Source organism: Hoplias malabaricus, chromosome 15 (assembly GCF_029633855.1).
Source record: "Hoplias malabaricus isolate fHopMal1 chromosome 15, fHopMal1.hap1, whole genome shotgun sequence".
Taxonomy (NCBI): domain Eukaryota; kingdom Metazoa; phylum Chordata; class Actinopteri; order Characiformes; family Erythrinidae; genus Hoplias; species Hoplias malabaricus.
This window is the reverse complement of record NC_089814.1, coordinates 12,520,532-12,536,945: the sequence shown is the minus strand read 5'-3', so window position 1 is coordinate 12,536,945 and position 16,414 is coordinate 12,520,532. Positions and strand designations below refer to the sequence as shown.

Below are 16,414 nucleotides of genomic sequence, written 5' to 3'. Positions count from 1 at the left end.
CACATTAATGGAAATGAACGCGGACGTCCTAGTAAAATATGTTTCAAAGACACCAAGGTTGAATAGACACAAAACCGAACATGAACGTTAGTGGTTTGTTAGCACTGTACTGGTCTATGTTTGTGAAAACAATAGTACTAAGTAACTATGTATATATGGTTATGCTAAGTGAAACCATGTTATGGTTAAATGATTATCATGCTATGGTTAAATGGTCATGATTTTTCTGAGATTCTGTGCATATCTTGTACCTGAGATACTGGGTGTCAATACACTACAGCAGGCAAAATCCTATTTGGGATGTAGCTGGCTGCCCATGCAGCAGTTATAACAAATGTACAGCTGCAAAACTCTGGCCAGTCGATGGAGTCAGTTGTTATAAACAAGGTGTTTGGTGAAAACATACAAAACAAAAATCCAGCTGGTCATATTCTATGATTCACATCATTAAATGTTTTTGGAACCTGAGAAAATGAGATTTAATAAGCTGTTATTCTGAGCTGTAAACAAAAAAGCAAGCTGTATTGTGTAGTGTCATGTGAATGTGTAGGTTTAACCCTTACATGCCTTTTTTTAAGTATTTTGAAGTATATTATATTTTTATTTGTCTGCAGAATACTATATTAAAGTTTAGTATGCTTCGTAACACAAATATGATTTCTGTAGTCAGCCTGCAGGCGTGATTAATTGGCTCTGTGTTTATTTGTTTATTTTATCTTTTTATTATTATTATTTTTTTTTTGGCAGCTACAAGGCTGTGGTCCTAGCAGCTAACCACTTTGGACGCTTCTTCACTGGACAGATCACTGCTGCAGGAAAGGTTCCCCCGGCAAAGGTACATTGTAGACCCTTTACGTTTAACAATATCCGTTATATCCTCTTCTGCAACTGTAAAAATAATGTTGTTTTTTCACCTGAATGACACTGTTATGAGGTTAATTTAGTGCCAAAGCGTCACGAATAAACAGAACCTATTTTCTAAATAACATACTCTTGGCAAAACCTGACTGTCTAATGCACACAGCATGTCTGACACAGAACACAGAACTCAATTGTTGCAAATGCATATGTGACTTTTCTAATATATGACACTTAAGCAGCAAATATGTTTTACAAATACAACATTTTCAGTGAAATAAATCATTTTCCTCCTGACATACTAATGCCATGTGCAAATCCTCATTTTACCAACCTGTGTCGAGGTTTGCAAACAAATGTAAATGTGTCGTGTTTGTTTGCAAAATCTGTCATGTAAAATTTGTTCTTTCATTGCCTAAGGTGTTGATCATTGGAGGTGGTGTGGCAGGATTAGCTGCTGCAGGAACTGCCAGGGCGATGGGTGCCATCGTCAGGGGCTTTGACACACGGTAAGAAGGTATCACCAGTTGGCATGAGGTATACAGTGTGCATCTAATTAGATAATGTGTTTGAAAGACAACCAGTGTTTCAATAGTGTTGATTTCCATAAAGGCTCCTGTAAATGTATCCTGCATCAAAATTTCCACCTAATATTGTGACATTTAAAAAGCAGTTTTGCCTGAAAATAAATGAATTATAAGTGGGGGAAGCTAAACTGCTGTTAGCTGAATAGGGGCTTATATGTAAATGTTGGTTTGTGTAACATCAAATATTTACTGGAGTCTGAAATATGTTTTAACAAAATGTAACTTTCTTGTTAGTTGTCTGATTTTTGCATAAAATACTTCAGCAATTTATTCAATCTTTCTCAAAATCTTTGTCAATAAAAATGCAAGTTGTGTAGTAGTTTATGTTCTTGGGGCATGTTCCAGTGCTTAATGTTCATTTTGAAATACATTCTTTTAACTGTAAGAGAGGGGTGAGGTTTCACTGATTGCCGCTTAAGCTGTCTTTCTAAAATGTATGATAATGACCAAACCATTAAAGACCAATGGTTTTTTTATAAAGTGAGATTAAGTTGTTTATAATATTATAGAGGAAGTGTTAGAGCAATAATGTAAGAAATTTGGTGGATGTGTTACACAGAAACCTTTATCAGGCGGTGTAAACAACTGAGCATATTTTGAAACACAACAGCTATGAAACGGATGATAAGATCATTATGCAGTGTCTTTATTTGGCACAGTGATGTGATCATACTTGCAGATTAAGTGAGACAGTAAGCTGTAGGTGACTAATCAAAGAGTTCTAAAATTGTAGTCAAGGCCTAGTAAGCTACAGTCTTTAGTATTGCCCCTTGCACATTTGTTTTTACAAATTTGCCTGGCCACTTTTGCAGTAGTACTGGTGTGCTGCCACTGGACGGCAGTGTTGCATATGTTATGAAAGATCTTAACGTAAACTTTGCTGTTCAGATAGTGTTGGAATGCCAAGATACCTCTGGTAATATTTGACATGGTGATGGCATGGTCATTTAAGTGTCCTCACGATGTTCAACTTTCACATTCTCAGAGCTGCAGCCCTAGAGCAGTTTAAGTCCCTCGGAGCCGAGCCGCTGGAGGTGGATGTGAAGGAGTCAGGAGAAGGCCAGGGTGGTTATGCTAAAGAAATGTCCAAAGAATTCATCGAGGCTGAAATGAAGCTGTTTGCCAAGCAGTGTTTGGACGTTGACATCCTCATCAGTACTGCCCTCATCCCTGGTAGGCACATGGTCATGCTCATTCTCCCTTTAATCTTTTTGATTAGTTAGGTCGGAGAGTTACAACAACAAATTCAGCTCTCTCTACGTTCCCTTCAACAGCTGGCTTTAGTAAGAAAAAGTCATCTGGCAAACAAAGTAGTTCCCAGCATCTTGTTCGGCCTGTAAACTTGCCCCAATACTGACATTTAAGGACACCTAATGCTTTTGATTACGTTGTTTAAAGAAAGCACATTGGAAGATTATGCAGCTTTGTCTATTTGGAAAATACTTGAGTTCTTGGTCTCAGAAAGCATTACATTTCTAAGAAAGCTGACATTTATAAGAGTTGTGCTTTTCTGTCAGAGTAGCCTGCATTTCTTACATGCCACAAATGTTAATACATTTGCTTCAGCCAGTTAATAACACAGATTAACAAACAATTGCTACTTAATTTAGTAAAAATGCTGCTTTCTGCTGTGAATAATCAGTTTTGTCTTTTCTCGTGACCTGTTTGTGATCTACTTAATAACAGAGAATCTACAGACAGTAGTTATTAATGTTTAAAACATCAAGCACCGCAAAGTCACACATATATAATATTTTTGTGGAAAGGTCGTAGAGCCCCGGTCCTCATCAGCAGAGACATGGTGGAGAGTATGAAGGATGGCTCAGTGGTGGTGGATCTTGCTGCAGAAGCTGGAGGCAACATTGAGACCACTGTTCCTGGACAGCTCACCGTACACAAAGTGAGCAAATCACTTACCATAATCAGTGAATAAAGATATGACTGTGTTATTATGTATTTGCAAAATTATAGACTCTTTAAAATAAACCTGAGGCATGTAGTAATGCTTTGATGAGAAATGTCTCAGGAAGGACTTAACAATAATAAATGAATGGATTCACCTAGTTTATGATGTGTACTATGGAGAGTATTATTATATTGTATTTATATAACAAGGAAATTAATATTGTTTTTGTTATATAATGTTTTGTTGTGTTTTATAATGTTTTTGTTGATGTTTACTACATCATTCAAACACAGCAGCTGTCAGAAAATGTCATTATAAACAGACCAATAGAAATGCTCCAAAATTACACAGAGTATATATATATATATATATTTATATATTTATGTTAACTTCCACTGAAAGTTGGAATGGATTTGCTCCACCTATAAACTTACTGTTTTGGAGATACATAGTTTTCTTTGGACAGTGACAACATTGTTAGTGAGACTTATTTCATTAAGATGATTTTAAAATCCTCGTAAATCCACCTACAACAGGTTAGTTTATCTGATTTCATATTTGTTATTCTGCAGGGTGTGACTCACATTGGCTACACAGATCTTCCTAGCCGTCTGCCCACTCAGTCCAGCACCCTGTACTCCAACAATGTTATCAAACTACTCCGTGCCATCAGCCCGGACAAGGAGAATTTCCACTTTGAAGTGAAAGATGTCTTTGACTATGGCACGATGGATCATGTCATCCGCGGTTCAGTTGTCATGCAGGTACTTCAGTTTCGACCAGTCTTCCAGATATAGTCATAATGAAAATATCGCGGCTTTAATCACTGTGTGCAGGTGTGTATTTTATTGATCTGTGACCTCAACTGTCATTTTGGAATAAATTAAGTGAAATGTTTATTTTTGTTATTATTCAAATTTTGTTTCGTTGCTCATTTGAAATTACACTTCCTTTAAAGAAGAGGTGCATCACTTAGAATATCAGTGATTTTACCGGCTGTGCCCAAATTTTATAATAAAACGTATTATGTTTTCTTATCATTTTATCAGTTTTATGTGGGAATTGTACATCAAGTTGTGTTTACCATAAGAGCCTGACTACTAATGACCAGAGGAATGTGGGAAAACACCTATGAATTTTAATAATATCAGTATATTCAGCTTATATGTCCCTGTGCACTGTAAGCTTTTAGTTCACTAAATGTTTACTAGTCCTAGATTTTGCTGAAGTTTTTTTCAGGCATTATAAAGTGAGGTTGAGTAATGTTCTAAAGTTAGCGTTGTCTCCTCTCACTGTCTATAGAACGGAAAGGTGATTTTCCCTGCACCACAGCCCAACAATGTCCCTGTAGCAGCACCTCCCAAATCCAAAAGTGTCCAGGAGTTGGAAAAGGAGAAGGCTGCTGGCATCTCCCCTTTCAGAGCCACTCTCTCCACTGCTGGGGTCTACTCTGGAGGTGAAACACTGAGCAAATCTCCCTCTTTCCTCTGTGTACCTTTTCATTAGGGTGGTTTTTGAATCGCCCTGGGGCAGCCAGACACTGTTCATTTATTAATTTATGAAGTTATTTTTCAAATTACCATTGTATTATTACTTGTTAGCCCAGACTGTTGGCTAATCCTGAAATCTTGAGGGTTGTTTTCTTGCTTTCATTAGAGTAAGCTTCCCCCAAAATCAAAAATACAGTCAAACGAATTCTATTGGTTGCAGACAAGCGAGCAGTGCTTGTGTAAGGAGAGGCAGTGTTGGCCGTAGATCAAAGCACACACTTCTTCACTCAGACATCCCACAGCTCGCACGGAAATAAACACCCACCGATAAACAAACATGCAATTTCATCTTCCTGTTCCTTCATGGATTTTCACTATCTGCTTGCTATCACTACAAACTTGAGTCAGCCTAAAGTTGGAATTGATCACCTAATTCTTTTACTCGTTTCTCACACACACACATACAGACTAACACATGCACTCATTCCCCTCCCTAACACCCTGTTCACCCCTAAATGACAGGAAACTGGGGATAATAAAGTGAGGTTGGGGGGGTTAAGACTGTCCCCTGCTGTGGATGGCTCTGGTGGTGGTAAAGTTTGGGGGGTTTTGGTGTAGTAGCTCCTCTGTGGGGGAGATTGTTCACACGTCCTGCTTCCGCCTTCAGTACCTCTTACCTGGATCAGACTCCGTGGGTGGTGACTGGTCAGGGATTAAAAATAAATATCTGCTTTAAAAAATAAAATGTAAAAGACCCATATAGTGGAATTTAAAATAAAGATTAAGATTTCCAGCATAGGATGCTAGACAGGGATTTAATCTCTTGGCTAACCATATACCGAAGATACTATAGATCACACATTGTGAAGAAAACATTGGCTGGCCTTTTATTGATAGAGAAGAGTTGAGTAGGATTTAACACATTGCAGAACATAATGGGTAATTTGTTGTGTTTGTTTGGTTAGGTTTGGCCACATTGCTTGGGCTCGGGCTTTCCGCACCCAATGCAGCTTTCAGTCAGATGGTGACAACGTTTGGCCTGGCAGGAATTGTGGGATACCATACAGTATGGGGTGTTACTCCAGCCCTCCACTCTCCCCTAATGTCGGTCACAAATGCAATCTCTGGTGAGTATATGTTTAGTCACTACATGTGTAGATTTCTACATCATAGCTAATGACCTGAAAAGCTGCTAATGAAAAGGTTTTGAGTGATTTAAAATGTCAGTTGGCCTCTACATCAAATAATATATTGTTGACTTCTTTCATGTTCCTGCAGACAAATAAACCACAGTAATTATATCCTTCAGATAATGTTTAGTAGCTGATGCTAGGGGTGGGTGATATGGCCTTAAATTTGTCTTTTTTATTATTTATTTTTTGGGATAAATATATGCACTTAAAATATCAAATTAATATTTCAGGATCATACTATTGTAACAAAATGAATGTTAAAATTTTATTTGATTGAAATATAACAATTTTAATCATTGTGTTAATACAATAGAAATCTGTAAATATTTGGTTATATTGTAAACAACAGTAATTTACTAAGATTATGATTTTGTACAAAATAAATAGTGTAACAAAGAAATCACCACAAAAGTAAAGTGCAGAAAATGTATTACATGCATATAAACAGCAAACTTAAACAATGGTACAAAAATATATTTAAAAAGAATGTCTGTGACTGTGGTCAATCACAGTTCTCTCTGGTTCTTTACAGTCAGAAGCTCTGCGTTTTAAAGGTGAAATGGTGTGTTTTTATTCACTCTGAATTACCACAGAAACTCATTTCTAACTTTAGTTTAGTTTTGTAGCACCTCTTATCATAGGTTGTCATATGACATGCCTTTTCTTCAGTATTTGTACCTTTCTGTACTTTTTTTAAAATTCATCTTATAAGTTTATTAGTTGTAGTATTACTGCTGGTTAATTAAATTAATGGTTTCTAGAGTGGGGCTTAATAGTGCAGCACCAGGTTTGTTATGGAAAGAGTGACATAAAGTGGCTCAGAGCGAGTGAGGGGGAGAGTGTGTTTACGCAAATGTTTGTACTTGTTTATCATCATGTTTCAGTAATAAATTCAGATGCTGAATTTATTTCAGATGTCCACACGGCAGACATAGTTGTGTATTTACAGTGCAAGCACAAAAGGTGCCAAGTTATCATTGTAATATCAGCTAAATTTCCAATAGTGGACTGATAACAATAACTAATAATATTGGCCGCCAATATATTGTGCATCATTAATTTCCACATTAAGTGACCTGAGACAGCAAACATAAGCAAATATTACCCACCTATGAAGCAGAAAAATAGCAAAATCCTCATTTCATGTCGTGCTATTCAACATTTGAAGTTCTCTACGTTGTATAAAACACTCTACAGGGTGGGCCATTTATATGGATACACCTTAATAAAATGGGAATGGTTGGTGGTATTGACTTCCTGTTTGTGGCACATTAGTATATGGGAGTGGGGAAACTTTTCAAGATGGGTGGTGACCATGGCGGCCATTTTGAAGTCTGCCATTTTGGATCTAACTTTTGTTTTTTCAATGGGAAGAGGGTCATGTGACACATCAAACTTATTGGGAATTTCACAAGAAAAACAATGGTGAAACTACGGATACTGGAAGCCTGTGCTAGCATTTCTCCTGTGGTGTTGCTATCAGTGTGTGAAGAGTGGGAGAAGAGGTTGCATTGACAATCCAACACAATGAGCAGCACTTTGAACATATTTTATAAGTGGTCAGAAACTTGTAAATAACTAATGAAAGAATAAAGTTACGTTAAAACCAAACACTATTGTTTTGTGAAATTCCCAATAAGTTTGTGTCACATGACCCTCTTCCCATTGAAAAAAACAAAAGTTGGATCCAAAATGGCCGCTATGGTCACCACACATCTTGAAAAGTTTACCCCCTCCCATATACTAATGTGCCACAAACTTGAAGTGAATATTACCAACCATTCTCATTTTATTAAGGTTCATCCATATAAATGGCCAACGCTGTAGATACCTCTGCTATGAGCAGAGAGAGAGAAAGACACACTTTTTTAATCATTGATTTGATTTTTTTAATCATGGCACAGGGGCTTCATAAACACATTAGACTGGTTTTGAGTACGCAAGCACAGGGGACTGCTAGAAAATGATGAGAAAACTTCTGAATCTTATAAAGTTATTTTTATTACCAACAAGTCAGAATATTGCTATTGTCTTGATATGGATTTTAGCAGATTAAAAATTATATTGATTTTTTTGCATATGATACGATGTGTCGCAGCCCTTGTGTACAACATTTGTTTTCTTTTTCTTGCTTATTTGTAGGCATATATCTTTATATAGCTGTAGGCATTATATCGTTATATCTTGGTGCATTCAGTGAGCAAGAAAAAGCTCTTTGGAAAGACAATTGGGAATGATCATTGGCCCCAACCCCCCTTCTTACATTTCTGTTTCACCCCTTTCTATTTCCCCATTGGCAAGACTGGAATGTCCTGTCTTGGTGTGAATTAGTCATGTTTCATGAACAAAGAAAAACATGGCCACTTTTTAAGAGTATATAATATGTTATGATTAACTTGGAATGCCTCATTAATTTTAATTTATTTTTTTTCCACCCTGACATGCCTGTCCAACTGGGCTGCCTCTTGAGCAGAATGTTTAGTTGTTCGTTATGTGGTGAGAACAGAAGCTTCAGCAGACGTGATTACGTGGAGAAAGAGGGTGATTATATGGCAGAGGATGTCTCCTGCAGCCAGCCACAGCCAAGATGCTGCGTTAAGCTCTTTACTCATTTTTCTCGGCGAGCTGAGAGACTCGGAAACATTTCATTCTTTTAACAAGTCCTTGGTGGTCCACATTAAAGAGTCCTTAACATTGTCAGAGCAGTAAACTGCTGAATGAGACTACGCGGGCATTCACTGAGGCAATTAGCTTCCTCGACCTACTGCACAGCTCCTGTGAAATGACTTATTAGCCCTCTGGAGCAGCTGCCTGACATTTTCCCTCCTTTCTGAGGTGTTTTCCTTGCACATCTGACACTTCGTCAAATGTGTCTCTCTCTCAGACCTGGAAATGGTGTAAGCTGGAATTTGCTTATTGCGGTGCCAAAGGTAATAAAGCTTGAACTGAGCTGATGGAGACATTAGGACATTAATATGGAATTTTTCATTCTTAAAAGTGTAAGAGTAACGTGTCAGAGACTGAAAAGCATAGTTTCTTTTGAAATGGCATCTGGTGGAATAGAGTTCCTTTAAAGCCCTTTAATCTACCTGAAACTGGTGAATCAGAATGACCCAATGTCTTGGTGTCGACCCAGTGTCAGGCCTTGAAATGACCTTTTGAACATAGTCTGATCCAAAGATTCTAGTGGGATGAGTTTCAGGTCTTTGGATATTTCAGAGTATGTGTAATCTTTATGATTGTGAAGTAGCCAGACTGTAGTGGCTTGATTGCTTAAGCTAGTGATACATGAATAGTGCCTTAGATGTTTGCGAAGGTAACATCATCCAGCGGCTGAGGCTAGGGCATCTTCCAATCTGGGTCCCCCCCCCCTCCTTTTAGGAATATTTCACTTTCATCAAAGGTTTTATTCCAGATATCCAGAGGCAAGTGTGCGTATGTAAATATGAATGTGGCTCTGACTAGGTTTGGAGATTGTCTGCACTGTTTCCTGCAATATAGAGGTAGCGTGCACTCGTGTACTATGCGCGGGTCTGCGATCAATTGGAATTACAAAGTGAGAGGAAATGCTCAGCAACCATTGCACACTTCATTGACTTAGGAGAGCTCTAACCATCAAGGCCACCTTAGGTTTGGTCAGTCAGCAGTCCCAACCACAGAAGCATTTGAAAGCGATTAAAGAGGTGATGGCTATCAGAGTTCCCAGGAGCGCTCCCAATAGTGTCCCACTTAGGTTGCTCAGAATGAATTAGACTTAATTTGTTTTGAAGAAAATGGATTGTCTTAGAATGACATTCCAAGAGTGAGCACTCAGTTCAACAAATGAATGCATGAAACAGTTCTAAAGCAGTACATCATGAGAGGGAATAATGTCATAGATGTGATTTGGTTGCAGACATGCAGCAAAGTGAGTGTTGTAGATTTTCACATTTATTTTAAATGCACTGAGTGTATGACTCGTGTATTATGATTCTGCAAAGTACACAGATAAAGAAAGGTTAGAATCCCTGATTTTTGTATCAAACATGCCAGTATGGTGTGTGTGTGGGTTTTTTCACCCCCTTCCTACTCTATTACTAGTAGTTGTTTTGGTATCATCTTGTTCTAGTTGGTATGTAAAGCATTTCAGAGCTCATCTTGTTTTCAGCCCAATGACTTGTTAAATGGAAACATTTGGAATTTCATGTACATTTATTATCACAACATTCTTCAGAATGGGATTTAGTGGTATACAGGTCAAATATTGTCATATTGGAATATTTTTCCCCAACGTTAACATGGTTCTCTTTGGGCTTATTCAATTGTCTGTGTAATGCATTTGTCAAAATATTACAAGGATCATACAACACAAAGTTCTCCCCTGTCATTGAAACCCATGGCTGGTTTCAATGCCTGTTCTTTTGAAGCGGAATCAGCCACAGCTGAGATCAATGTGAAGTCCGGGAGTGAGGGGATAATGAAAGGAAGCTTTGCTTTTTAGATTTCCCTTGATTTCTGTCTTCTCCATTCTCATTTTTAATCTGTATATTTAATCCACACTACTTGTGCAAATTTTATGCTTTTAAATCTTGTTTTTGCCGTCTCATAAACCTGGCTTTAGCAGCAAAAAATTAGAACCACTAATTTTTTATAATTTTTTTTTTTTTTTGATTAGGCAAGTCAAAAGTCTAAATAAATGATTGGGTTGTTTTGCGCTGCAGATCCCCAACTTAATGTGCTGATGTAATGGATAAAGTAAATTGTTTATAATATATCCCCTTTAAAAGTAATCTAATCTAATTTATTTATTTATTATTAATTTTTTGTGCCAAATTAATGTTTACCTGCAGTGTCATAAGCAAACAGTGGTGGAATGATATGGTTTTTGAGAAGAACTGTAAAGTTGTCACGAACAACAAAATGGTAGAACAATTCTCCAACAGTCCGACTCCTTGTCCTTTTGTGTTGTTTTAATGAAAAGTGACGCTTCATATGGGTTTGTTTTTATTTATTTTTATTCTCTTCTTTCTCTCCCCCCGTCATTTAAATTGTTTTCTCCATATCGTTCCTGTCTTGAATTGTGTTCTGATATCTTCAGGTTTAACTGCTGTTGGTGGACTCTCACTGATGGGAGGAGCTTACCTTCCATCCAGCACTGCAGAGACCTTAGCTGTGCTCGCTGCATTCATCTCCTCGGTCAACATTGCAGGTGAGGGAACGAGATGCATAAAGCCTCAAACATTTTTCTCAGATTATATTTAGATGATAAAGTGAGATGCCTCAAATAAGATGAAGCTTGGAAAATTGGGTGAATGTTGAATCATGTTCTGTACTGAAGACTGATGTAGAATGTCTTCATATGAAGTATTACAATTACAGCTGAGAGGTTAACCATTGTTTTTCTATGGTGGGGTGGGGGAAAGATACCAGGAGATTATACAAAATAAATCACATTTAAATTATTACACTATTGGTAAATAAATAAATAAAAGCACAATTTCAAATTTCTCCAAATTAGTCAGCCATGTGAAACACTTCTATGCATTATTTTATACAGTTCCACTGATTTAATTATTAATTATGTAATATAATTATTAGAAAAATATACATTTTTTGGACCAAACGGACATCTCATTAAAAAAAGTGATCTTAATTAAAAAATAATAATGAATGCATTCTCATTGGTGTATCAGATATTTCTTATGTATGAGAGATGTATTTAATTTTGTAAATAATTGAATTTAAGAAAGAATAAAGGATTAAATCATTGCTAGGAGTAGAGAGAGTCAAATGGAGTTCAGCATGAGGCTGTTTGTCTGGGTGAAGATTTAGTCCGAAGTTAGGTATGGTTGAGTGGGTGAGTGTTGTGTGCCTTTGGTGGCCTTTGGCTGCCCTGAGCCGGGCGTTCGTGAGAAGAGCCGCCACTTCCAATGGGTCCAGGTGGAAGAGTTTAGGCAAACCTCACACCTGATGCAGGAAATGTCAGGGCGGCAATAGTGCTTCAAAGAGTCCCAGCCATGTCATAAATCAGCCGAGCACAGCTCTGTGCAAAACCAGCCATTCATTAAAATAGAAATGGGGGGGAAAATCCTTTCAAATGGGGTTTGTGGGGGGTGGCCAGAATGCCATCCTAAAGCCAACATACCTTCCATCCTGATGCTGTCTGTCTGTGACTGTGTGGCCCAGTCAGCGGGCTAGGACAGTGACCCAGGTCATAGTGCCTGCTGGTGATTTAGAGGCATGTTACTGGACATTTCCCTGCATATTTTGTCATGCTCAGCCATAACAACTTATTACTCTGTCTGATCTGTGTTCTGTTTGTGTTCCAGCTCACATAAAGTGTCTGAATTTCTATATTTATTTTCTCTAAAGGCAGGTGTTTAATTTCAGCTTAAAGGCATTCTTTCTTTCCATAGCTCACACAATGATTCATTCCTCAGTCAAACCCACAAGCCATAAACCAGCAGAAGCAGAAATATGAAGATATTTTGCTCCCCTTTTTCCTGACTCCTCTCCTAAAATCTTTTATTGTTACAAGTGCACACAAGGAAAAACTAACAATGCCCTCTCCAATTCACTTTCAATAAAAGCCTTGGAATTTATGGAGTACCTGTTTCTTTAATGATGGGCATGAAGAAACTGTTTCCCCTCAACACTTTAACATTGCTGGGCTTTTTCTTAGATTTTTATACGGCTATATTTTAAAGTATTCTTTAATCCTTTTGAATTGTAAGGGCTTAGTATTATTTTTACATTTTATAAAACTAGTTCTGCATAAAACTGTGACCATTTTTAAGAGTTTTGATGTGAAATTTACTTGTTGACCTGGAGGTGTGTGTGTCTAATGAACAGCAGCAGTGGAATGACTTATTAGACTCGTAACATCATGAGTCAGTTACTTATGTAGATGAGTTTACAGCAGCTTAGTGAGTCTTTGCTGAAGAATGTGTTAAACTTTGGAAATTACCTGCTGATGTTACGTTGTGGGGTGTGTTTGTGGTTGTGTGTGCCCACACTCAGGTGGTTTCCTGGTCACTCAGCGGATGCTGGACATGTTCAAGCGACCCACAGATCCCCCAGAGTATAACTACCTATACCTCCTCCCAGCTGGGATGTTTGTGGGTGGCTACGGAGTAGCGCTGCAGAGTGGCTACAACATTGAGCAGGTTAGAACAGCCACAGAGCTCAAACTGAAATCCCTTCTCCACAGTTGTAATACATCAGGGATTTGCTTTTTGTTTCTGCCCTGGAATTAACAAGCTAATTAGCTAACAAATTAGGAAGCGTTATGGCTATCAGTTAATGTATATATAGCTCAGTGTGCAAATATGTGGTTGTCATCTCAACCACCCTAAAGCACAGAAGTACAAACAATATGTACACTTCAGTATACAATATGTACATTGTTTTTCTTCATTTTTGTTTACAGATGTCTGTACAAACCGGTTTTAAATCTGATGTAGAAATGTCAGTTAAAAATTCGTTTGTCAATTTAAGGTAACTGTTGCATAGTATTATAATGACAAATGTCATTTTTGGTTCAACATCAAAAAAATAACCTAAAATGAAGTAGCTGTAGAATGGCTAGCGAGAATACATTTTTGAGTTCCATCGAGAAAAATGCACTGCAAAAGCATATTGTTGCATCAAGTGTGTGAAGTTTTGGTTTAGATGATTTACATATAGTTTGATGTTGGCATTTGTAAACATTCTATATTATTCATTTTAATACTACACAACATTTACCATAAAATACCAAACAGTGAATTTTGAATAATATTGCACCAAAAAGCTTTAAAACATATCTGTACACTTTATTCATAAGTGTGTAATGCAGTGTCAAACAACGGCAAGTAATCTCACTATTTTAGATTAAATCCAATTAAGTGAGCCCTCCCAATGGTAAACCATATGTCAGCCATTTCCACTTTTCGGTAGCTCTGCTTACTTGTCCAGTCTTGGCAGTGCAGATAAACAGTTTGTCAGTGTGAGCAGATGTTGAAATTGAATAATGCAGCCTAATAAACAAAAGGAACGCTTAAGTAACTGCTTTATTTTAAACAGGTCATCAGACAGTGTCACGAGGCTTAAGGTGTTTTTACAAAACATATCACATATATTTCTTCATTGCAATTACTTATATAATTTTAGAAATATGTTTAATTTACACACATTTATACAGATCTTATTGGTATCTGTCACTGGTAACTTTAATTAATTCTCTGATATATGCTTCATAGTTGCTATAGATATTTTTGTCTATGTTATAGATATATCGGTATCTATTGTGCAGTGAATAATGCTTTTTTTCTTTGTGCATGCAGATGATGTACCTGGGCTCTGGGTTGTGCTGTGTTGGAGCTCTGGGTGGCCTGTCAACTCAGTCCACTGCACGACTGGGGAACGCTCTGGGTATGATTGGTGTGGCTGGAGGCATAGCTGCCACTCTCGGGGTCCTCAAACCCACTCCTGAGCTCTTGAGTCAGATGACTGCAGCTATGGCAGTGGGTGGCACCGCCGGTGAGTGAAACTTTGTGTGTGCGTGTGCATGTCCGTTTCCACAGTCGTGTGTCATTCTTTGAAGTTCTTTGAACACCCTTTCCAACCCCTCCAAAGTGTGTGTTTGTGGCTAAGCGGGAACAAGCAAGTGAGTCAGTGACCAGCCTCCAAGCCCAGGTAATGGTCATCAGGTCATGAGTCACACAGCACGGGACTGCTCTTTGTAGGCAGTCATGTCTAATCTAAATTGCTAATTATTCCTGGAAACCTGCTGGAACAGAGTTTAAACCATCCTGAGCAGCTCCAGCGCAGACCAAAGCCTGCTTGATTCCAGATGCTAATTTAAAGCCTCGGGTTCCTACAAGCCCCCTTACAAACACACACACACACACACACAGCGTCCACCCTCACCTCTCATCTACACAGAAATCAACATGCACACAGGCACCCTGCTGCCTCTGATTTGACCCATTTCCCAGCAGGACTAATTCTCTTGCACTGTCTCATTTGCAGGTTTGGCCATTGCCAAGAAGATCCAGATTTCGGACCTGCCGCAGCTGGTAGCTGCATTCCACAGCTTGGTTGGTCTGGCTGCTGTTCTCACCTGTGTGGCTGAGTACATGATAGAGTACCCACACTTTGCCACAGACCCTGCAGCCAACCTCACCAAGATTGTGGCTTACCTGGGCACTTACATCGGTGGGGTCACTTTCAGTGGGTCACTGGTCGCATATGGAAAGCTGCAAGGTGAGAGCAAAGCATTATATTTAGACACTCCGCCATCATTGAGTGGTGTTATTGATTAGTATGCCTTTAATCCAGTGGATCTAATGATTAGGCCTGTTAGTCATAAAATGTTAATAATTCAATTATAAACAATATAAATAATTGCAATTACTAATTTAATGTTTTTCCCCCATTGGTATTGACCTATTATAAAGGGTCAGAATGGCTAATTGGTTTGTGTCATGGTGGTCCATATTTACTAGAAACATCTGAAGTTCCAATAAATAAACACTGCACTGCTGCCCTCTAAACGTGTCATGAACACACAACACTAAAAGCTTTGCCTCAGTCTGGCCAATGATAAAGCAAATGATAAATGTTTATTACATGCTGTAAACATTGTATTGTGAAATCTCACAACTGTGTAATCGTGTTCAGTGTAAATAATTGTGATCAATTCAAATAATTTGCTCTCAGATGCACGTTATTATGATGATAGTTAATTATTATATATAGTATAAAATATGAAGGCCATAATTAATTTGGTAATTAATACCATTGTAGCCTATATCATATAGCACTGAATCAATAGCCTGAACATATAAATAAATGTCCACAGATAAACAAATTCTTCAAAGTTTTGGCCCAAGTATTAATGCCATGCACAAGTGACTGCCAGACTGTGAAGACATGAACTAACACTTCCACTAAACTTCCAGCACAATTTTTAATTTTCCACTTATGTAGACAAATCTTTAACAATTTTGCATGGACTTTTCTCTTCCAGAAAGATTTATAACAATATATAATATATATTTAAAAGCTATTATATTTAGATTTAAATATATACATAAAATTGTATGAGTCTTTAAGTTTTCTGATGTACTATTTTTGATTAAGGCTTCACTGGCTGCATTTTTTTCCACCTTCATTTTGCGTTCTTCTGTGGTCATGTTTGTAATATTCAAGTATCAGACACAGACAGCTTCAGAACTCTAAAACACAGCTTAAATTCTGTCCTGCCAGTAAAAACGGAGGTATTTACCAGTCCATTTTTCCCGTTCCTCGTGTACAGATATTTTGGGCCCGAGCTCATGTTGGTGCGGGTGTAGTCTGGGGCCGTGTACCTGGTGGTTCTGTCTGTGTTTGTTGACTGGCTGGCCCAGCAGTGCCACA

The 16,414-nt window shown here is 37.9% G+C and overlaps 1 protein-coding gene across 2 annotated transcripts in view; it reads left to right on the top strand.

The window, feature by feature from the left end:
- Window positions 1-16,414, top strand: part of nnt (nicotinamide nucleotide transhydrogenase) — a 35,941-nt gene that overhangs the window by 6,156 nt on the left and 13,371 nt on the right. For both annotated transcript variants that reach the window (XM_066645961.1, XM_066645962.1), the window contains exons 5-15: window positions 748-835; window positions 1,279-1,367; window positions 2,431-2,618; window positions 3,212-3,345; window positions 3,924-4,115; window positions 4,654-4,807; window positions 5,807-5,968; window positions 11,112-11,222; window positions 13,034-13,179; window positions 14,338-14,533; window positions 15,026-15,259. In XM_066645961.1, the coding sequence (XP_066502058.1) occupies window positions 748-835; window positions 1,279-1,367; window positions 2,431-2,618; window positions 3,212-3,345; window positions 3,924-4,115; window positions 4,654-4,807; window positions 5,807-5,968; window positions 11,112-11,222; window positions 13,034-13,179; window positions 14,338-14,533; window positions 15,026-15,259 (1,694 nt within the window). The remainder of the gene's footprint in view (window positions 1-747; window positions 836-1,278; window positions 1,368-2,430; window positions 2,619-3,211; window positions 3,346-3,923; window positions 4,116-4,653; window positions 4,808-5,806; window positions 5,969-11,111; window positions 11,223-13,033; window positions 13,180-14,337; window positions 14,534-15,025; window positions 15,260-16,414) is intronic.